Source organism: Drosophila sulfurigaster, chromosome 2L, assembly GCF_023558435.1.
Source record: "Drosophila sulfurigaster albostrigata strain 15112-1811.04 chromosome 2L, ASM2355843v2, whole genome shotgun sequence".
NCBI lineage: Eukaryota > Metazoa > Arthropoda > Insecta > Diptera > Drosophilidae > Drosophila > Drosophila sulfurigaster.
Window position 1 is genome coordinate 12,685,438 of NC_084881.1, and position 18,255 is coordinate 12,703,692.

General features: G+C 33.9%; 5 protein-coding genes across 8 annotated transcripts; 2 read left to right on the forward strand and 3 right to left on the reverse strand.

Moving 5' to 3' along the window:
* Positions 1-122: 122 nt before the first annotated feature.
* Positions 123-2,416, forward strand: LOC133835252 (probable dolichyl pyrophosphate Man9GlcNAc2 alpha-1,3-glucosyltransferase). The gene is made up of 4 exons (XM_062265231.1): positions 123-854; positions 1,434-1,631; positions 1,688-1,847; positions 1,910-2,416. Exons 1-4 carry the CDS (start codon positions 190-192, stop codon positions 2,342-2,344), a joined length of 1,458 nt encoding a protein of 485 aa, XP_062121215.1. The 5' UTR covers positions 123-189; the 3' UTR covers positions 2,345-2,416.
* Positions 2,417-2,479: 63 nt separating this feature from the next.
* LOC133835254 (cyclin-dependent kinase 5 activator 1) lies at positions 2,480-5,411 on the reverse strand. Of its 3 annotated transcripts, none has more exons than XM_062265234.1 (5): positions 5,146-5,411; positions 3,959-4,866; positions 3,708-3,845; positions 3,046-3,251; positions 2,480-2,975 (listed from the first exon to the last, which is right to left on the reverse strand). In XM_062265234.1, exons 2-5 carry the CDS (start codon positions 4,859-4,861, stop codon positions 2,828-2,830), a joined length of 1,395 nt encoding a protein of 464 aa, XP_062121218.1. In that variant the 5' UTR covers positions 4,862-4,866; positions 5,146-5,411; the 3' UTR covers positions 2,480-2,827. The 3 variants fall into 3 exon arrangements, with proteins under 3 accessions (XP_062121218.1, XP_062121219.1, XP_062121220.1); XM_062265235.1 differs by having other exon boundaries at positions 5,041-5,411; XM_062265236.1 differs by having other exon boundaries at positions 5,298-5,410.
* Positions 5,412-6,616: 1,205 nt separating this feature from the next.
* LOC133842040 (uncharacterized) lies at positions 6,617-8,871 on the forward strand. The gene is made up of 6 exons (XM_062274940.1): positions 6,617-6,790; positions 6,943-7,187; positions 7,306-7,422; positions 8,023-8,116; positions 8,249-8,608; positions 8,675-8,871. The coding sequence occupies exons 1-6, from the start codon at positions 6,748-6,750 to the stop codon at positions 8,764-8,766; spliced, it is 951 nt and encodes a 316-aa protein (XP_062130924.1). The 5' UTR covers positions 6,617-6,747; the 3' UTR covers positions 8,767-8,871.
* A 636-nt stretch (positions 8,872-9,507) lies between these two features.
* LOC133850917 (polyisoprenoid diphosphate/phosphate phosphohydrolase PLPP6) lies at positions 9,508-10,508 on the reverse strand. The gene is made up of 2 exons (XM_062287172.1): positions 10,349-10,508; positions 9,508-10,278 (listed from the first exon to the last, which is right to left on the reverse strand). The coding sequence occupies exons 1-2, from the start codon at positions 10,355-10,357 to the stop codon at positions 9,664-9,666; spliced, it is 624 nt and encodes a 207-aa protein (XP_062143156.1). The 5' UTR covers positions 10,358-10,508; the 3' UTR covers positions 9,508-9,663.
* A 729-nt stretch (positions 10,509-11,237) lies between these two features.
* Positions 11,238-17,600, reverse strand: LOC133850913 (serine-rich adhesin for platelets). Of its 2 annotated transcripts, XM_062287168.1 has the most exons (8): positions 16,678-17,599; positions 15,329-15,472; positions 14,192-15,245; positions 13,943-14,070; positions 13,702-13,866; positions 13,369-13,636; positions 13,170-13,300; positions 11,238-12,979 (listed from the first exon to the last, which is right to left on the reverse strand). In XM_062287168.1, the coding sequence occupies exons 1-8, from the start codon at positions 17,431-17,433 to the stop codon at positions 12,791-12,793; spliced, it is 2,835 nt and encodes a 944-aa protein (XP_062143152.1). In that variant the 5' UTR covers positions 17,434-17,599; the 3' UTR covers positions 11,238-12,790. The 2 variants fall into 2 exon arrangements, with proteins under 2 accessions (XP_062143152.1, XP_062143153.1); XM_062287169.1 differs by lacking the exon at positions 13,702-13,866 and having other exon boundaries at positions 16,678-17,600.
* Positions 17,601-18,255: the final 655 nt, after the last annotated feature.

The window sequence follows — 18,255 nt, forward strand, 5'->3', positions numbered from 1 at the left end:
AAGGTTTACAAATCGAAAGAATTATAAGAAATCGATATTTTCATCGCATCGATAAGCCTTGCCACAATTAATTAACGATACATCGAGCACACTTCGATATATTTGTTCTGTACGACATCGATATACACCAGTGCAGTGCCGGTGCCATCGCAAAGTGGAATGCAATGATAACGTCAAACAATTGTAAAAATGCTGTCTGAGTTGGCAGCCACGGCGTTTCTCGCCTTATCGCTGAGATCAATTATATCACTTAACGCATATTCTGGATACAACAAGCCGCCGATGTTCGGCGACTATGAGGCACAACGGCATTGGCAAGAAGTGACTGTCAATTTAGACGCCAAATCGTGGTATACAAATGGCACACACAACGACCTGCAATATTGGGGTTTAGATTATCCACCTCTTACAGCATATCATAGCTATCTGGTGGGTCTTGCCGCCAAAACGCAGAATGCCAGCTTTGTGTCCTTGCACGCGAGTCGCGGCATCGAAAGCAAGGAGCACAAGAGTTTTATGCGTCTCACGGTTTTGGCTGCCGATCTTTTGATTTATTTGCCGGCAATTTGGATTTTAAGTGTTGCCATCGATCGAACCTTTCAGAGCAACATCAAGGAGTTGTTATTTCTACTGCTCGCTCTATATCCGGGGCAAATGCTCATCGATAATGGACACTTTCAATACAACAACATATCGCTCGGATTGGCAGCTGTGTCAATTGCTGCGATTCTCGGCAATAAAAACTATTTAGCCGCTTTTACGTTCACATTGGCCCTAAACTATAAACAAATGGAATTGTACCATGCGCTTCCATTCTTTTCATATCTTCTTGGCACCACCTTGTCGCACAAAAGGTATAATATTTAAAATTGCATTCATTTATTTGTATTATTTGTTGTAAGCAGGTTCAAATAACAATAGTTGAGAGTGGTAAATTGGTTGTAAAAAGCTCAACAGTTGCTCAAATGAATATATATTCAGTTGTTAAACTTTAGCATTGACAAATGATCCTACGGCTAAAGTTGTGTACAAAATCAAATGAAATTAATAATCTTGATTTTCGACTCTACGCATTACTTAAAATTTTTATGAACAATTGTAATTATTCTATGATGAATCCATTGTTTACTTTCATAATTTATAGTTCTTTATAAACGTTAAGATGATCTACAAATTACGAAGAAATATAACCAGATAGATACTTGATTGATAGATATTTCTACACTAAACGAAATTCTTAAACATTTTATAATTATTGTACATTAAACATATACAAACGAATAATTTGTGGTTCTTTATAAAACTTAAATTTGATTGATAGATTTCTTTAATTAATTTATTATTGTTTTTATCATATTATAATCAAATTTTACCATTGAGTATTGTTACTCATAAAAACTAATAATTCACTAAAACTCTCCCTTCATTTTCAGCTTTAAATCCTTTGCAATTGAGCTGACAGCCATTGCCTCAATTGTATTGACGGTTTTTGCCATTCTATGGCTACCTTGGTTGCATTCCATAGAAACAGCTTCCCAGGTATTGCATCGTCTTTTTCCACTTGGACGCGGTGTGTTCGAGGACAAAGTGGCCAATGTTTGGTGCAGCATCAATGTGATTTTTAAACTAAGGCAAGCAAATCATTAACTAGCTAGTAATTATGAGATTAATTTGTTGGCTTTTGCAGGAAACATTTCCAAAATCATCAGATGGCTTTAATCTGTTTGGGGACCACTCTTTTAACTGTACTACCAACAAATATAATTCTCTTCTGGCGACGCAGCAAACCGATGTTTTTGTTAACTCTATTCAATACTTCAGCAGCCTTTTTCCTATTCTCATTCCAAGTAAGAAAATACGTTTACTATATATTTAAATGCCAACTATAATTATCGAATGTAATCTGCAGGTTCACGAGAAGTCAATTTTACTGGTTGCTCTGCCAGCAGTTTGTTTATTTCAATGGTGGCCAAAAGAGATGCTATGGTTGCTAGAAGTCTCAGTATTTAGCATGATTCCGCTTCTAAAGCGTGATCATCTGTTAATTCCAAGTGTGGCATCAACTGTCCTCTTCCATTTAGTTTTTAAATGCAATTACTTCAAGCCCAACAAGGAACAGATGCTCGAAAACAAACTTTTAAATACGACCGTTGCAATATCGGAGATTCTGATGCTGTCAATTTTAATTGGGTCTTTAGCTATAAAACCTTCTGCTAGATATCCAGACATTTGGCCCTTAATTATTTCCGTGGTAAGCTGTGCACATGTTTTCTTATTTTTGGTTTGGGGATATGTGAAACAGTTAATGCAGTGCGATCGTAAGCTATATAATAAAATCGAGTAACAATCATAAAAGCAGTGTGATCATAAAATGTACTATAATAAAATCTAGTGATTGAAAATCATAATTCTGAAATTTTGTTTGCATTTTATTCCTAAAAATGTTCGCTAGAAATGGAGCAATGGAAAACCATTAAGATTAAGATTTTATTCAGTTTATTGAACATTATTGCATTCCATTTAAATAGAGAACACAACGCCGTTACACTTCATAATTGTTAGTTTAGTTTTAGTTTTGTTTTTTATCCGAATTTGCACAATGTCTTTTAATATCTTTACATTTTTATTTTGAACAAGTGTGATGGTGACATAAAGAAATTTTCTAATGATTTACGAAGTGTTTATGTTTGGTTTTGGTTTTGTTTTGTTTTGTATTTTGTTTCTTTTTCATTGTTTAGCACTATTTTGTTGGTTTTATTTTATCTGGAAAAGTCTGCTGATGTGTAGACAATGAAAGTCGGACCACAACCTGTCGGTTATCTTTCCGTCAGGCGCCTCCGCAAGATGATCTTCGATTCGAGTTGGTTTGAAATTGACCGCATGATTTTAATTCAGTGAATACTTCAGTAAAGAATGCTGGCTCTGCATTGATCTTAAGCATCTTATTGCTTAATCTGTTCACGATCACCAGGCATCTTTAAAAGCAAACGAAGAAAAGTGCGATCAAATTTTAATGCTATGCTAATATTACACTTTTTCACTTACCTGTCCCAAAAGTTCTCTTTGGAGTCCTCGACCAAAAATGGCTTAAGAGGATAACTTATTTCGTTTCCCATGTATGAATACGACAAATACAAACAAGTGAGCACAGATGCCTGAAGATCAGATTCCTTTGTTTCCTCTCCGTTGACCAGTTCGCGAACTAACATGTAGACGAATACAACATTTGCTGGATTGATAAATGCCACATCCTGTAAGTAAAGAAAAAGTACGCTTTAAACTGTTTTCGGTGTCTAAATAAAACTTTCAGTGTTGAAGCTGCTGTATTGAGAGTCTAATAAGAATCGGGATATTTTATTCGCTAAGGGGAACTTTAAATACTTTTGAAATATTTTAAATACTTTTCAATGCAGCAAAATTATATTATTTATAAATTTGAAATTAGTATTTACAGTACAAAAAGTCCATTGAAAATTATTTGAAATTCACTTCATTGTATTCGAAATATTTAAAATAAATTATATTTATAATTTTTTTTAATGTAATATATTAAACTTAAGAACTTTGGTGACAATTTTACTGCAGTATCTACATATCATAAAATAGCTCGCCAACACATTCTTAAATTTAAGGCTTTAAAAGTGAATTATGATAACTGTCTTAAATATTTGAGCAAGTGATTGTTAGGGAATTAAGATTTTATTTACCTGCCAGCCCTGCAAGAGGAGGCTACGATCGACAGCCCTGAGCCACATGACGGCGTCGCCAGGATCGAAGTTGTTTAACCGATGGCAACGATAGTGCAAGAACATGCCCAGGCATTTGAGTAGTTCCGAAGTAGAAGCCTATTTATTGTAGGAGAAGAGTTGAAAATGAATATGTAACATTAGCAACTGTTCACAATTAGAATAGGAACTGTTCCCAGTTCGAAGACTGTTCCCAGACTATACCGAATTACCTGTATAACAGTTTTGCGTGGAATGTGATTTTGATTAGTGTTCTTGATCTGTATCGACGAAGCCTGCAACTGCTGGGGCAGTGTCAACGTTAAAGGCTGCTTCTGGATCAGTTTGTTGTGATTGGTTATCGAGTTGGTATTGTTGACACGTCCCAGCTCCTTGGCCGTGGATGGCTTCTGTGTTTTGGCGGCCGTGGGGAAGAATGGCAAATCCCTGATGACCTGATTTTGATTGCAGTGATGCTGTTGCTGATGCTGATGCTCCTCGATGTGATTGCAATGCAGCTGGATATTCTTATTCTTATCAGCTGTGGCTGTCGCATTCACCGCCCCCGATGTGGAGTACGATGCCTCCAGGAGTTGAGCCTTAAAGCAGGCCGACGGCATATTGGCGCATTTGTTCTTGTTGTCGACCTTCTTTTTGTTATGCGAAGTCGATAGCTTCTTCCATGAGAGCGCATTTATGAACAGCGAATGCTTCTTCAAGCTCTTCTCAATCGAACTCTTCTCCGAGATGACAATCGAGTTCTCGTTATGTGAGTCCAAATCATTGTTGATCGTGTCCTTCGACGACACTGTCAGATTGTTGAAGTTGTTGTGCGAATTGATTTGCGTGTGCATTGAATTATATTGCATGCTTGCCCCACAGCTGTTCTGATTGTGTCCGGAGCCATGTCGCGATATTTGGTGCGACGACAATCCGGATTTGCCCGATTTATTCTCGCGGTTCTTGGCATTGTTCAGCTGCTCATACGAGAAGTTATTCAAATGCGAATCGATGGAGCCCGCAGTCTCGTTGAGTTTCTCCGCCTGCAAGTCAGCGGATTGATTGTATGGAAAATTGGGCTGTGACGAATAGATGGGATGTCTATCCCTTGGATTAAAACTCAGCACCGTGCCCATGTTGACTGCAATTATATAAGTACAATTGTATATTGTATTATTTATATTAAACTCTGCAATTGAATTTCTCTCTCCGTTTTTCTTTTTCGTATTTAATGTATTCCAAGTTATTGATTAGTTAAGACACACATCCATCCACATCCAGACTTCACTTTTGTATACATATTATTTATATTTACTTTTTTCTTGTTCCTTCTCTTTTCTTTTTTAATTGTTTTACTACTTTTCGTTACTTATTTAATTCGCATTGCGATCCTATGGAATTTTTGTTATAAATCACGTACCTAAATTCGTGATTTAGTATCAACTCAATTGATTGAATTTTTCTTTCGTTATTTCCTATGTTGTTTTACTAGTAGTTGTCCAATTGAATATACAAATTTCGTTAATTGCATTTATTTCTAAGATTTAGTTTATAGCTTTGCAGATTACACACATTTTTTTGCAAGTTTCACAAGTGGATTTATGGATATTTTACATTATTTTTGTGAAACACATTTAACTAAAGAACTTCCGAAATATTCCTTAAATCGATTTCTTCACATGCGAAAAATCTACTCTCAAGGGTTGGAATTCCATTCTCCTCCATCTCCAGCCCACCACACGGAGCATGCTCACTGCGCACTTGACATTTTTGTTACCCCTATTTGGTGCTGTTTGGTGCTCTTGCCTGTTTGGGGGACATTTTCTTACTATATTTTCCATTTTCTTCTATATAGTATTGCGTAAATTTGCATTTCTTTTTCAATATTGCCTAGCACCTAGCATTGGATAATATTTCTGTCTATATTATGTAGTATTTGCATGCATAGGCTTTTGTTTCTTTCTTTCTGCTGAACCTTGTTTCTTACTACGTCATTTCTTCATCACAATTTTTAAGTAATTTATCTGAAATAACATTATTGTTTCTTAACTGATAGATCTTCTCAAGTTATATTTAATTAATAATATAGAACAAATCTAGCATTAGATATGATTCAAAGAAATACAATAAAAGTTCGAAATTGCTTTCGAAACTTCAAATAGATATTTTAAAAACAATTTCTGAAAACCTTGTTACATGAAAAAACTTCCTAAAGAACAAAAGTATAATGTGTTTATAAAGAAATACAAAAATGTAAATTGAATTTTCTCAATATCCTCAAAATACGTTATATGTAATTCATAAAAAACATTATAGGTTTAAGCTTTAATTTAATTTCATAAAACATTCTATGAAATAAGAAAATGTTGGCATTATAATGTAAGATTCAATATTGAACGTGAAAATTCAAACCTTTCTCAAAAATTCAATATATTTAAAAATGTCAATTGCAAAGATTCGAAGTCTTAAATCACACAAAGCGTAAACGTAACTTTACTTAACAGTTTTGAATAAAATTCGTTGCTCAAGATAGTTTTCAAACAAGGTAGAAGATAGAAAGAAAGTGGCGCCACCTGGCGGTAGTATAACGGCTTTGCGTGCGCCGAAATCTATTTAAATGTGCTTGCATATAAGATGTGTTTGCCCTGGGCATCTGGGCTAATAATACCCTACACACTGTAGGGGCATTCGCGACTAGAGCATCCTCGTCGAATGCGAGTGCTTGCAGGACACGCTTGTGTGTACATACAGATGGGAATACTTTTGGTATTTTTTCAAATAATTACTGGAAAAGTTGTTGTGTAAACACTTGCTCATCTTTTTGAATTTTTGCCCCCAATGCGCATGGCGAATATTAATGAAGTGTGCCTCGAGAAGTGAAGGGAACCGCGGCGGGAAAGGGATCGGGGCAAAAGGCAAAAGGATAAGCATTTTTGCTGAAAAATTACATAGCTACAGCGACTAAACTAATTGAAGTGTTTTTGATGTGTGATTAAAAAACAATTTGGAGACCACAAATCACATGATGAATGGGTCACGAATATGTCGGATTTTACTTTATTTTTGTAAGTTGTGCAAAAGGATATTACGACACACTGAAGTGTGAGATATTATCTGGGCTAACTGCCGCTAGTTAATGTGATTTGTTTTGTACCTCGAGGAGAGAAAGTGATAACATATGAGTACATAAAATTCATATTTCGATTATGTTTTGCAGTGTTTTTTCGAGCCACGCTTTGTCAGCGGAGTTATTTCGATCCGAAAATAAACATTACAGAGATGTTTATGATGGGCGACGATGTCAATAATGGCTTCAATATGAACGACGACCAAATTGTAAAGTTCATCAAGCCTCTCGACAGGGGGCCCTACTTCGATACATCAGCCACCAAGAATGTGACATCATTGGTGGGTAAAACGGGGCATCTCAACTGTCGTGTCAGGAATCTGGGCAATAAAACGGTTCGTATTACATGCTGGCTGGCTTGCTGTCAGGCTGACTGCCTTTCAAGTTGTATCTGTGTATACATACAGCAAACATCATTAACATTCACATTCACGTGCTAATTAACATTTGTAGGTATCCTGGATACGGCACAGGGACCTTCATCTTTTGACTGTGGCTGAGAGCACGTACACATCGGACCAAAGATTCACTTCAATCTACAATAAGCAAACTGGCGATTGGTCTTTGCAGGTAAATACTAAAATGAATCCACTACATTAGTAACTATAATAACTTTTAGTTTTTTAGTTTTTAAAGTATTATGACAAAATTGTTTGAAGCTTCGACTTTTAAAACCATCATTTATTTATGTATTCTAAACCTTTAAACCTAAAGCAAAATTATATTAAGAAACTATTTCACCTTCACTGAAATTATTTCATAAATATAATATTGTCTAACGCATCCATTTATCAAGAAATAAAAAATATAAAAATAAGTTTATTAATTCTTAATATAATATTAAACAATTTCTAGTTTATATTCATCCCACTAAAATAAAAGTCCAAAACTTACATTCATTAAGCAATTATTTCTTTAACTTTAATAATCGAACTTATTTCATATAACTAATGGTAACCGATTTTCAGCTTACATCATATATCAATCCCACATATATGTCTTCTAATGCTTAATTTATTTAAGAAGTTATTTATTTATTCATTATAAGGCTTCGAATATAAATCATTTCATAGCCTAAATTTACTAGCGCTGGCTGCTTTATTCTTTAAGAAGTTATGTCAACTAATTTATTATTATCAATTGATTCAAATTTGTATTTATTTTTTGCAGATCAAATTTCCCCAATTAAGAGATTCGGGAGTTTACGAGTGTCAAGTTTCAACGACACCTCCCGTTGGCTATACAATGATATTTTCAGTTGTTGGTATGTGCATTTTGCAATTTTCTATATACATTTAAGCTACGAACTAATTTAGTGGAATTATTAGAATGTCTAAAGGCGTTACCTTTAATGTGTTATATAAATACGAAACTAATCTTACAAATCTACTTGCAGAGCCCATCACAAGTATTCCGGGAGGTCCCGAGCTGTACATTGATTTGGGCTCCACAGTTAACCTCACTTGTATTGTGAAGCATCTTCCGGATCCACCGCTAATGGTGCATTGGACCCACAATAATCAGGCGAGTACAAATACTATATACTACTCCTATATACTACAATATAAATGTGAATATCTTTTGCAGGAGATAAACTACGATTCACCTCGAGGTGGAGTATCAGTTATTACCGAGAAGGGTGATATAACCACATCATATCTGTTAATACAACGCGCCCAAATATCCGACTCTGGCAGATATTCCTGCATGCCATCGAATGCAAATGCCAAATCGGTTAATGTCCACATTTTAAATGGTATATATTCTTCTTAAATTAAAGCTTTTAAAAATATTAATTTATTATTAAATTTATATTTTTAAGGAGACCACCCGGCCGCGGTTCAAGGAGCCAACTCGTTTGTCGGGCTTAGTTTAAATGCGCTAGTTTTTATAATGGTTTTTGCACATGTATAAGATTATTAAATAATTATAAACGTAATTTTATTGTAAATATATAAATACAAGGTACTTACTTTACATTTATAGTTTACAAACAATAATAAATTAGATTTTAAACAATTTCAGTTTCTCTTCAACTCTACTATTTTTTCTGAATTTCAATCTATCGTATCATATTTTTCAATTAACTGGTACTTTTCGCTCTTTACACTTTCCTCATTTTGAATTTTTTTTAAACCAATTTCCAATTTTCTTTCCCATCTCAACATGAACATCTTCTCTCTTACGATTTGAAATATTTTCGAATTCGATGATTGGACGTTGGTTGAGGAATGTAAATATATCGATATCGACAGATCTGACGATAATCTGAGGATTGTTTTACAAATAATTTATAAATGAGCAATCGACACCCGTAATGCATATTTATACATACCTAATACATAGGTATTACCTTTGTATGTGGTGAAGCGAATTCCAGCTGATTTATGATCAAAGTTTTGGAGTTCTTACAACGATTAAATTTAAAACCGTTTAGCAATGTTTGCATAAGAAGACGATTTGGTACAGAGGTCTGACATCGGAGTTTTATAGCGTAGATCGTCGAAGATTTATTAATTATGCGTGTTTGTCGAATCATCAATGTGTTATTTATTAATAAAGTATTACTAATCAAGGTTTTACAGTAATATTACAATTGTGCTTTGGATCGTACGACAATCTTAGTGTAGTTATAATTGAAAGAACAACGAGCAATAAAAAAAACTATGTCTTTCGAGGCTTTATTTCATATTTTTCCCAGACCTTTCAAAAAGGTAACAAATTCAACAAATTAACTTTACCAACTGCTGCTTTGGCATTGCGATTATATACAAAGTAATAAGCAAAAATGATGAGTTTCCTACATAGTATTTAATTGGGTTCACTGAACACTTTGTCTTCAGATAGGAAACCAACGAACCAAGCAGCTGAATCAGCGCTAAGCCAAATCAGACCAAGGAACAAGGCTTCCACAACTCCAATCAATGCTCCAGCGCAAACATCCAAAATATAATGGCGTTTCAATATCAGTCTGGAGAGCACAACGCTGACAGCCCAAGCGGTCAATGGCATCCAGAAAATGATGGGCAGGGAATACAGATGGGTGAAGAAGACGAGGATATAGAAAGCTCGTGATGCATGACCCGATGGAAAGCTGAATTTATCGGGTCCAATTGTCAGCATGTCTGTGGCCGGCATTGGACGCCGTCTGCGCACAAATGCTTTGAGAAGTGCCACCACGACGATGTCCAGCAACAATCCTATCAGCATATTCACTTGCATCTGATGCAGATCGCTGGAGTTGAGCAACCAGATGAAGGCGACCCATGTTGCAAGCCAAGCGATGCCATCGCATGAGACCTCCAGCATTTTGCAGTGTATCTTCAGTGACTTGAAGGATGAGAACTGCAGCAGGTAGGCAACAAAGCGATCCGTCAGCTTCACATCTTGCTCCAAGATTTTCTTTAATGCAGGCGAAACTTGTCTCTGTGTAGACAAAAGAATTTCCAAATAAGTACAATTAATACAGAAAGTATACTGCAAACAATCACTTTACCTCTGTCATGTTGAGTGTTTTATTATATGGCTTATTCTGCAGAGTATTACTTAGTTTTCTTTCCAAATTAAAGCAAACAATTTTTATTCACCAGATAAAAATAAACATACATTATTCTGATGAGCTGTTCATTTCACATCAATAGAGCTGGCCAACTCACCTTATCGATACTATCGATACATTGTTAACACTATTTAGGTGCAACGGGTATTATCGATTACTCCGATTTTAAATATCGAATTTATTTTCAAATAGTAAAACTAGAAAAGAACTTGGATAAAATATTCTATTTATTAATATGAGTTAAAACATTTTGTGCAGCTTTTTTGTTAGCATAATTATTAACTATTTACATATTCCACCTTTCAAAGACGAAATAGTAATCAGCCATCAGCTTAAGTTTCCGGTGATTCTTGTTCTTGGAATCATACTCAGAATGAGTCATTATCTCTTTGCCAACGATTCCACTATTCAAAGACAGCGCCGCTGAGCAAATGCCAAGCACAACCAATTGTCAGTCAAAGCCCATATTTAATTCAATTAATAAATTTATTATAACCGTTAGAAGATTTTTGAGATTATTAAATTCGAAAAAATAAATGTGTAACTTTGTCTTAGCTTAATGATTTTATTTATAATTACATTAATAAGATCGAAAACTGCATTTGCTTTTGATATTAAGAATCTCTTATTAGAAATATAAATATTTGTTCAATATTTTGCTTGAAACTTTAGCATGGTATTATGAATATTGCTTTAAATTGCATAGTTTAACTATTTAAAAATTGTGGAGATTATTTTATTATCACATTATTTTCATTTACAGGCAAGAGATTTTACAAATGTTTTCTAGCTATATAAATCTGCTGATTAAACAATAAAATGTTCATTTTGTTGTTTTTTGTTTTGTTTTTTGCTTGTGTTTTAAACATTGTTTGGATCAAAATATATATTTTTGCCAAACATACTGTATTATATAATTTAAATAGTATACTAAACAATAATTTTGCAAAATGCTTTTCATGAATTAAGCAACACAATACTTAAGATTTTTTATACAAATTTGAAAGACAGGAATTTAATTCAAAACGTAATTGAAATTACAAATTCGATTAGCTTAATAGCACATTTTTCTTGTGATATATTTATATTATCTTTTTTTTTTGTTGTTTTGTTTTTGACAACCAAATTTTACAAGTTTGCAGAATTAAAATTAAATGAGTTTCGAACTACAAAAACTGACAATAATTTTTTCATTTTTGTTTACAAAAAATATTCTTTTGAAGCAGTTGATTTAAAAAAAATATACATATTAGCTTCAAAGCCTACAATGGTTATAAATACTTGTTTTACAGGCTAAATCTGGCAACGACAATATAAACTATAAACTTTTTATCACTTATTGTCGAGCATTTTTTAATCATTTTGAAAATTTTGTTTTTGTTTTTAATACATATTGATTTTTATAGAAATGAATTCAATACTAATTTTATATGTATAAATCAATTGGTTTTGGGTAAATTCATTTCTATAAAAATCAATGCACAAGTTCCTAGACTATATAAGTTAGAGACTGATTTGATTAGTAAACCGAAATACCTAATTAGTAAAATCGAATTAAGGGATACCCAAAACTTGGTCAATTTTTAATGTATTACATAGTTAGGAAAATATCTATTAATGTCAAAAAATTGCATTCCTTTTTTATATTGCGATTATGTTGATTATAGATATGTCCGAGTGGGAAAGAAAGATGTCGAAAAGGAAGTTTTAGTTTGGAGTATCCCATAATTTAGTGTATTGATGTTTGATCAGTTTCAATTGTTAAAAACTTTTGAATTTTGTGTAATAATGCTTGTGGTTGAATGAGTGCATTTGGTTTTGTGATAATATTGTTTTTGTCGATGGTGTCGTTTTATAATGCCAAGCTACTTAAGTGGTGTCATTAAATGTTAAAAATACTGAAGCATGTATTTCAATAAATATCAATATCTCTTTAATTGCTTAAAATTGTATTTTATTTATAAAAAGCATTAAGTAATTCTGTCCGTGCTTAAGTTAATTTATTTCACACCATAAAATTAAAACTTTGAACCGAGTTTTTTCTTGTTTTAGTATTTTGGTATTAGTTTCTAAGAATACAAATTAATATGAGTATGAGTATATATGTATGTATATACATATGTAAGTATATATCGTGTGTGACACTCTACGTGCATTATATGTATGTATATATAATTCTATATATGTGTAAACATATACATAAATCTGTATATATTCATATATATGTTAAACACATATTGCAATTACTTTTTTCGATTTTATATTATTGTTTTCTCTTCTTGTTATCTTCTGCATTTGATTTGTATTTTTGTATTTGTTTTTGTTTGAGTTCATAAATAAAATTGTGTGCGCTTGAAGGCTTGAATTACTTGAATTGTTTTATTTGGCGTTGTATGTTAACTTTGCATTATTTTCACTGGAAACAAGGTTAAGAGGTACAGATAGTTCCTCGCCTTCGCAGGTATCATTAAACTCAGGCAAAGATTGTGATTTTTTCCGTTTCAAAATAACATCTTTCAGTGTTGCTGCTGCTCCACCTCCTGTTTCAGATAAATCCGTTTTGTATTTCTAGAAAATTATGATGATGTTCAAATAAATAATGATTTTCATTCAGTTGTCATGCTGAAAACATAATTTAAAATCTTAACAATGACAGTTGGATTCCACTGCCACATCTCTATTATTTTTTTTTGCAATATGTGCCAGCAAAATCCATATACCTAAGTGGAATAGTAAATAATCAAGTAATTATACTCACGTTAAATACTTGATCTGAAATACTGAGTGTTTCCTGACTTATCGACAAATCCAGTTTTTTGTGATCTATGAAACTATTCATGTTATGCGTTTCAAAGTCTGCCGCCGAGTTGCAGGGTAATTGTCGATTTCCTAGAGATTATTTAAAGATTGTACAATTAGTAAGTAGATGGAATTGGAAATTCAAATTGTTAGCTCACTTTTCTTGGATTTCTCGCACTCTTTGGGCCGCCTACGCCGAGTATGAATGGTGTCACGTCTCATTGAATGCGGTCGATTTACGCCATGCAGCTTAAAGTACAATCCGCAAGCGTTGCAAACCATCTCGCCTCGCACACTGCGTCTCCAAATGGTTGTTGTCAGGGTACCACAATTCGAGCACGACATATCCTTTTGCGACGTTGTCGATAAAGCATTGCTGCTACTGCTGCTGCTGCCGCTGTTACTGCTACTGTTGCATTTGATGCTCTGAAATTGTGAGGGAATTGGAATCATTGGAATTAGTTAATTACATTAATCAATCAAATACATGCCTTTTTGTCTTTGATTCCCTCTGTCAATGTGTTTGATACACCTTCTGAGCGAACGTATGTATCTGTTACCTTAATATCTGGAGACTCAATGCAATCGGTTTTGGTTGGAAAACTTTGCTTACGCCTACATATTTTGACAACACTCGATTGAGATTCAGACATATCCTATATACCACAAAAAAACAACAAAAATAGTTGTGTTTTCGTATCAATTGAGTAGGTGTTAATGAGTCTTAATTACCTTTAAAAGTGGTAGTGGTTCTTCAGGTACTTTTGTCAATGCGATGGCCGACGGCGCAGGAAATACAAAAGTGTTAGTCATCATGCTGCGTATTAGTTGCGTAGCCCGACTTTCGTCTTTGTTTTTGGCTGAAAAAAAGAGAAAACATTGTTAATTATCATACATCATTTATCAACACAATCATAAAGTACTTTATAATCTGTTACTATTTCACACAATTGCTTTGATTTAAATTTAAAATTATCTTACCAGCGGAACGTGCCAATGCTTGCCACAGTTGTGTCGTCGCCGCATCGGTTGCATGATCCGAATTGACGCTCTCGGGCGTCTTGCGATCATTCATTGCCGATGCAATATCCATTTCTAGTTTATTCGAATCAGAGCTGTCCTCAGAGTCCGATAGACAAGTCGCAATACTTTCGGTATTTAGTTTAGTTTGTTGTTGTTGTGGTGTTTTTGTGTTCAATTGGTATATGGATGAGCCGCCATCATCGTTGATCGTAATACTATAGTTCTTAAGATCGCCATCGCAAGAGCCCCTTAGAGGAGCATTCACATGGACATCAAGTATTGGTGGTGGTGGTGGCGGTGGCGGTTGCTGGCCAAAGTTACGTGACGTTGATGTTGATGTTGAGGTTGCAGCAAATTCATAATCATTCTTTTTCTTTTTCACGGACAAATCGATTTCAACAGTGTCGTGCAGCATCTCGTTATCGATTGATGGACGTTTTGATTTTATCACAGAACTTTTAATACTTGTTTCCGCAGAGAGTGCAGAGAGACAAGGAGATTGGGGATTCGAGCATGGTGGTGAAATGACAATTTTTTTACTTATATCCATAAGCACTGCGGCAGTCTCTAGTTGCTGTTGCAAGTTCTTATATTGCTCAACTTCTTTTGCATCTTTTGATTGTATCGCCGTCCCATTATCTAATTCAAAATATTTCTCCGTTTTAATTGCTGTTCGCGGTGTCATTATCTTATTGGTATCGGGATTCAATATCGGCTCACGATGCTCAATAATAGCATTGCTCGACGATGATGTTGTTTGTGATGATAGCGATGGACTCTCAAATAGGTTTGAATACAATAATGGGGCTTGTTGCATATCTCTGATGTTGCTTTCAATTTGGCGCTCGATGATTTCCTTTGCATTTACAAGGCTAACGCCATCAAGTTTCGGCTGCCGTTGGCTATATCTTGTCTTTGACGATTTGCTCAGTTCAGTCAGCGCCGTTGCCGCTATTGCCTCCGATGTGGATTTTAAAATTTCATCAAGTTTCATTTCCAGTTCATTTGTGTCCTAAGCAAAATATAAAATATGTTGTTTTTATTTGAACAAATACAGTTTCGCATTAAATTCTTTCTAATAAAGATTTTACTTACAAGATGCTCAGAGTCCGATATGGCCAGGAATTCTCTTAAGGCCATATGCGAATTAAGCGCCATGTTGCGGAACTTCCAAAATGATTCGAGTTTAATGCGGCACTCAAGGCACACGATTGAAGGAAATCCATCGTTGGGCAATGGCTGAAATAGTTGGGGAAAACAAAGAGTTTGGTAAATACATAATCATCGATCGTTCCAGAAACTATTTTAAAATATATAGAAGGGGTCAAAAGTTTGGCAAGGTATATAAAACCAATTTATCGACCGCTTCAAAATAATGTTTTTAATAGGTAAGACATAAAATTAGATAGGTAATTATTTAATACCTTGCAAGCTTTTAATTTTGCTTTAAAAATAGCTTTATTTAATAAACATAACAAAATAAAAATATATGTCATTTAGATCATAAGTAATAAAAATATGTGCTTTAAAATATAATTATTTATTTTAAATTTTTTAATTTTTAGTTATTAATTTAAAGCCCAAACATAACACAAGCGCAGGGTGAAAATCAAGTACTTCACTTTGTTGCGCTATCAAATGAAATTCACCACAGTGCAAATACTCAACACATGCTATCCAATGTGTCCAATTGGAGGGGTGACTTTATTTGCAGTGAACTCAGCAAGGGTATTTAGGCTTCGGCATGCCGAAAAAACAAAAATTCCTTTTCCTTTATCTTATTCTTATAAATTTTGTATCACTGATAAAACCTTAGGTTAATAAAAAAAAAAGATATGTTGTCAATAGCAACAAATAATAAAACATTTTGTCTCGCTCACACTTATCAGTTCAACGAAAGATAATGAGTGTTGTAAAAGTAAGGTGTATGAACGTAATTCTAGCATTAAAGAAGCAAATGAATAAATAAATAAATATATGTACATATGTATGCACATACATACATATTTATGTGTGTGTATACAAAATATTCGTGTGACAAGAGAATGGCTTTGATAATAAATTATTAAAAGTACAAATATATGTTTGTTAAATTTTGCGTGGATTATTTTACATTTAGATAATTAATGCATTCAGCGAAAAAGTCGTAAAGTTGCATGGAAAAGTAATCGCAGAGTGGAGCAAAGCAGAGCAGACATTTCTTTTATTTTTTAAAGTGATGGTAGCGTAATCACACACAATCACCAAATCACCATCACCAACACAAGCACATGTATGTATGAATGTGCATACAAACATCGTGAGCACACATATACAAATGCACGCAAGCATGCAATACATATACACATCGATATATCCATACACATGCCCCGCATACGTACCATGTGTGTGCGTGTGTGTGTGGGTTTGTGTGTTGAGTTGAATTAAAAACAACTTTGCCTTACCTTAATAGAGAGACAGTTGAATATCTGAATTGTAATGTGCGGTGATGAATCATCTTTATGCTCTTGATTGTAATTTTCGTTGCTTGACGTATTTTCGCCGATATCATGAAATAGTCCAACATGCTGCTGCTGTTGCTGCTTAACTTTGAAGTGTTGCTCCTTCTCCTGGTCGCCAATTGGATTATTTGTTGTTTCACTATTTCTCACTTCTTGTTGAGGATGTTGTGTTGCTGCTGTTGTTGTTGGAAATTTTAATGCTGATGTTGTTGGTGGAGAAGTTGACGACGGAGTTTGCAGCATGCGACGAGCGTAGTTAATATTGTTGTTGTCAATTGTTGTTGTTGTGCATGGCGGGTTAGCAGCAGACGACGATGATGAAGAAGAAGAAGGCACACTCGGTGTGTTGTAATTGTTTTTTATATGTAGAGAATTATTGGTATTGCTGCTGCTGCTGCTTTTTTCTGCTGCTTCTGCTGCTGATAACTCGTTATCATCACCATCACAGCAACATGTATTATTTGGGTCCAGAGCATTATTGCAGACACATTTGTTGGCCGCATTAATATTGCACGGATTAGTGGCATTCAATTGGCTAGTGCCAACTGTTTCATTTTCAGGCTCTTGTAGGCCTGTTGTCGACGTCTCACTTGTACAACTACTTGGATTATAAATTTGTAGATCTGGGATATCGCACTCATTAACCAATGTGAGGCACAATCGACAAACTTGACGATACTTATGTGGTACATTATACATAATTATTTGTGTTATTTGTATTTGTTTTCACTTGCAAGCAATCTGACACACACTTTTTGATTCTTTGTTATATTTGAAAATTATAACTTTAAAACAAATTAGAAAACAAATGTAAACACTATTTGTCACTTTTTCATTGTTTTACAATCCACATTCAGCTCACTGAAAATAATTCAATTCACTGGTTCTTCGACTGCGATAATATCGCGAACTAGTCGTTCTCTTTTTGCACATCAAGTGAATGTCCGACATTGATGAGTGTACAATTTACGAGCTGATCACACCACCTGCACATCGATAAACTAAACTGCGAGTGATATCGATTTTGTGATTAGAATTATAATAAATTTTAAAATTTTTAATATATGTTCTAGCATTTATAGCATTTATATAAAGAAAAAATAATAATAATTTTTCCAAATAATATTACATATTAAAATAGATTAATTACTTTTCATTAGCATTAACTAAGCCACATACAAATAAAAATAGTCAATTCATTTATTTATGTTTTCAATTAATCAGATACGTAATTCAATACAAAATACGTTTTTCTAATTTACATTTAAATAACAATATTAAAAATGTACTAATTTTAAATTAAAACAGTATTTAAGAATATTAATTAAATTGATGACTCATGCTCAAAATTGGCAATATAATTCGATTTTTTTAATAATTTTGAAATTTTAAGAATTTAATTTTTTATTTGAAATTAACTTCAAGAAAGGCGTGAATCAGAACGTGGAAAGTCCGAAAAAAATCGAAATAAATGCGGTGCAGTTCATAAGGACAATGTTGAGCAATTTATCGATATAGAGA

Bases quoted from the DNA above. Each gene is read 5' to 3' on its own strand.
- LOC133835254 (XM_062265234.1), bottom strand. From the start codon at position 4,861: ATGGGCACGGTGCTGAGTTTTAATCCAAGGGATAGACATCCCATCTAT. The intron at 3,252-3,707 runs GTAAATAAAATC...CTTTACTTACAG, and splicing joins TCCTCTTGCAGGGCTGGCAG to GATGTGGCATTTATCAATCC. The intron at 2,976-3,045 runs GTAAGTGAAAAA...TTGCTTTTAAAG, and splicing joins AAAGAGAACTTTTGGGACAG to ATGCCTGGTGATCGTGAACA.
- LOC133850913 (XM_062287168.1), bottom strand. From the start codon at position 17,433: ATGTATAATGTACCACATAAGTATCGTCAAGTTTGTCGATTGTGCCTC. The intron at 15,473-16,677 runs GTAAGGCAAAGT...CAACTATTTCAG, and splicing joins TCAACTGTCTCTCTATTAAG to CCATTGCCCAACGATGGATT. The intron at 14,071-14,191 runs GTAAGATAATTT...TCTTTTTTTCAG, and splicing joins AGCATTGGCACGTTCCGCTG to CCAAAAACAAAGACGAAAGT.
- LOC133842040 (XM_062274940.1), top strand. From the start codon at position 6,748: ATGATGAATGGGTCACGAATATGTCGGATTTTACTTTATTTTT. The intron at 7,188-7,305 runs GTTCGTATTACA...TAACATTTGTAG, and splicing joins GGAATCTGGGCAATAAAACG to GTATCCTGGATACGGCACAG. The intron at 8,117-8,248 runs GTATGTGCATTT...ATCTACTTGCAG, and splicing joins AATGATATTTTCAGTTGTTG to AGCCCATCACAAGTATTCCG.
- LOC133835252 (XM_062265231.1), top strand. From the start codon at position 190: ATGCTGTCTGAGTTGGCAGCCACGGCGTTTCTCGCCTTATCGCTGAGA. The intron at 1,632-1,687 runs GCAAGCAAATCA...TGGCTTTTGCAG, and splicing joins AATGTGATTTTTAAACTAAG to GAAACATTTCCAAAATCATC. The intron at 1,848-1,909 runs GTAAGAAAATAC...TGTAATCTGCAG, and splicing joins TTTTCCTATTCTCATTCCAA to GTTCACGAGAAGTCAATTTT.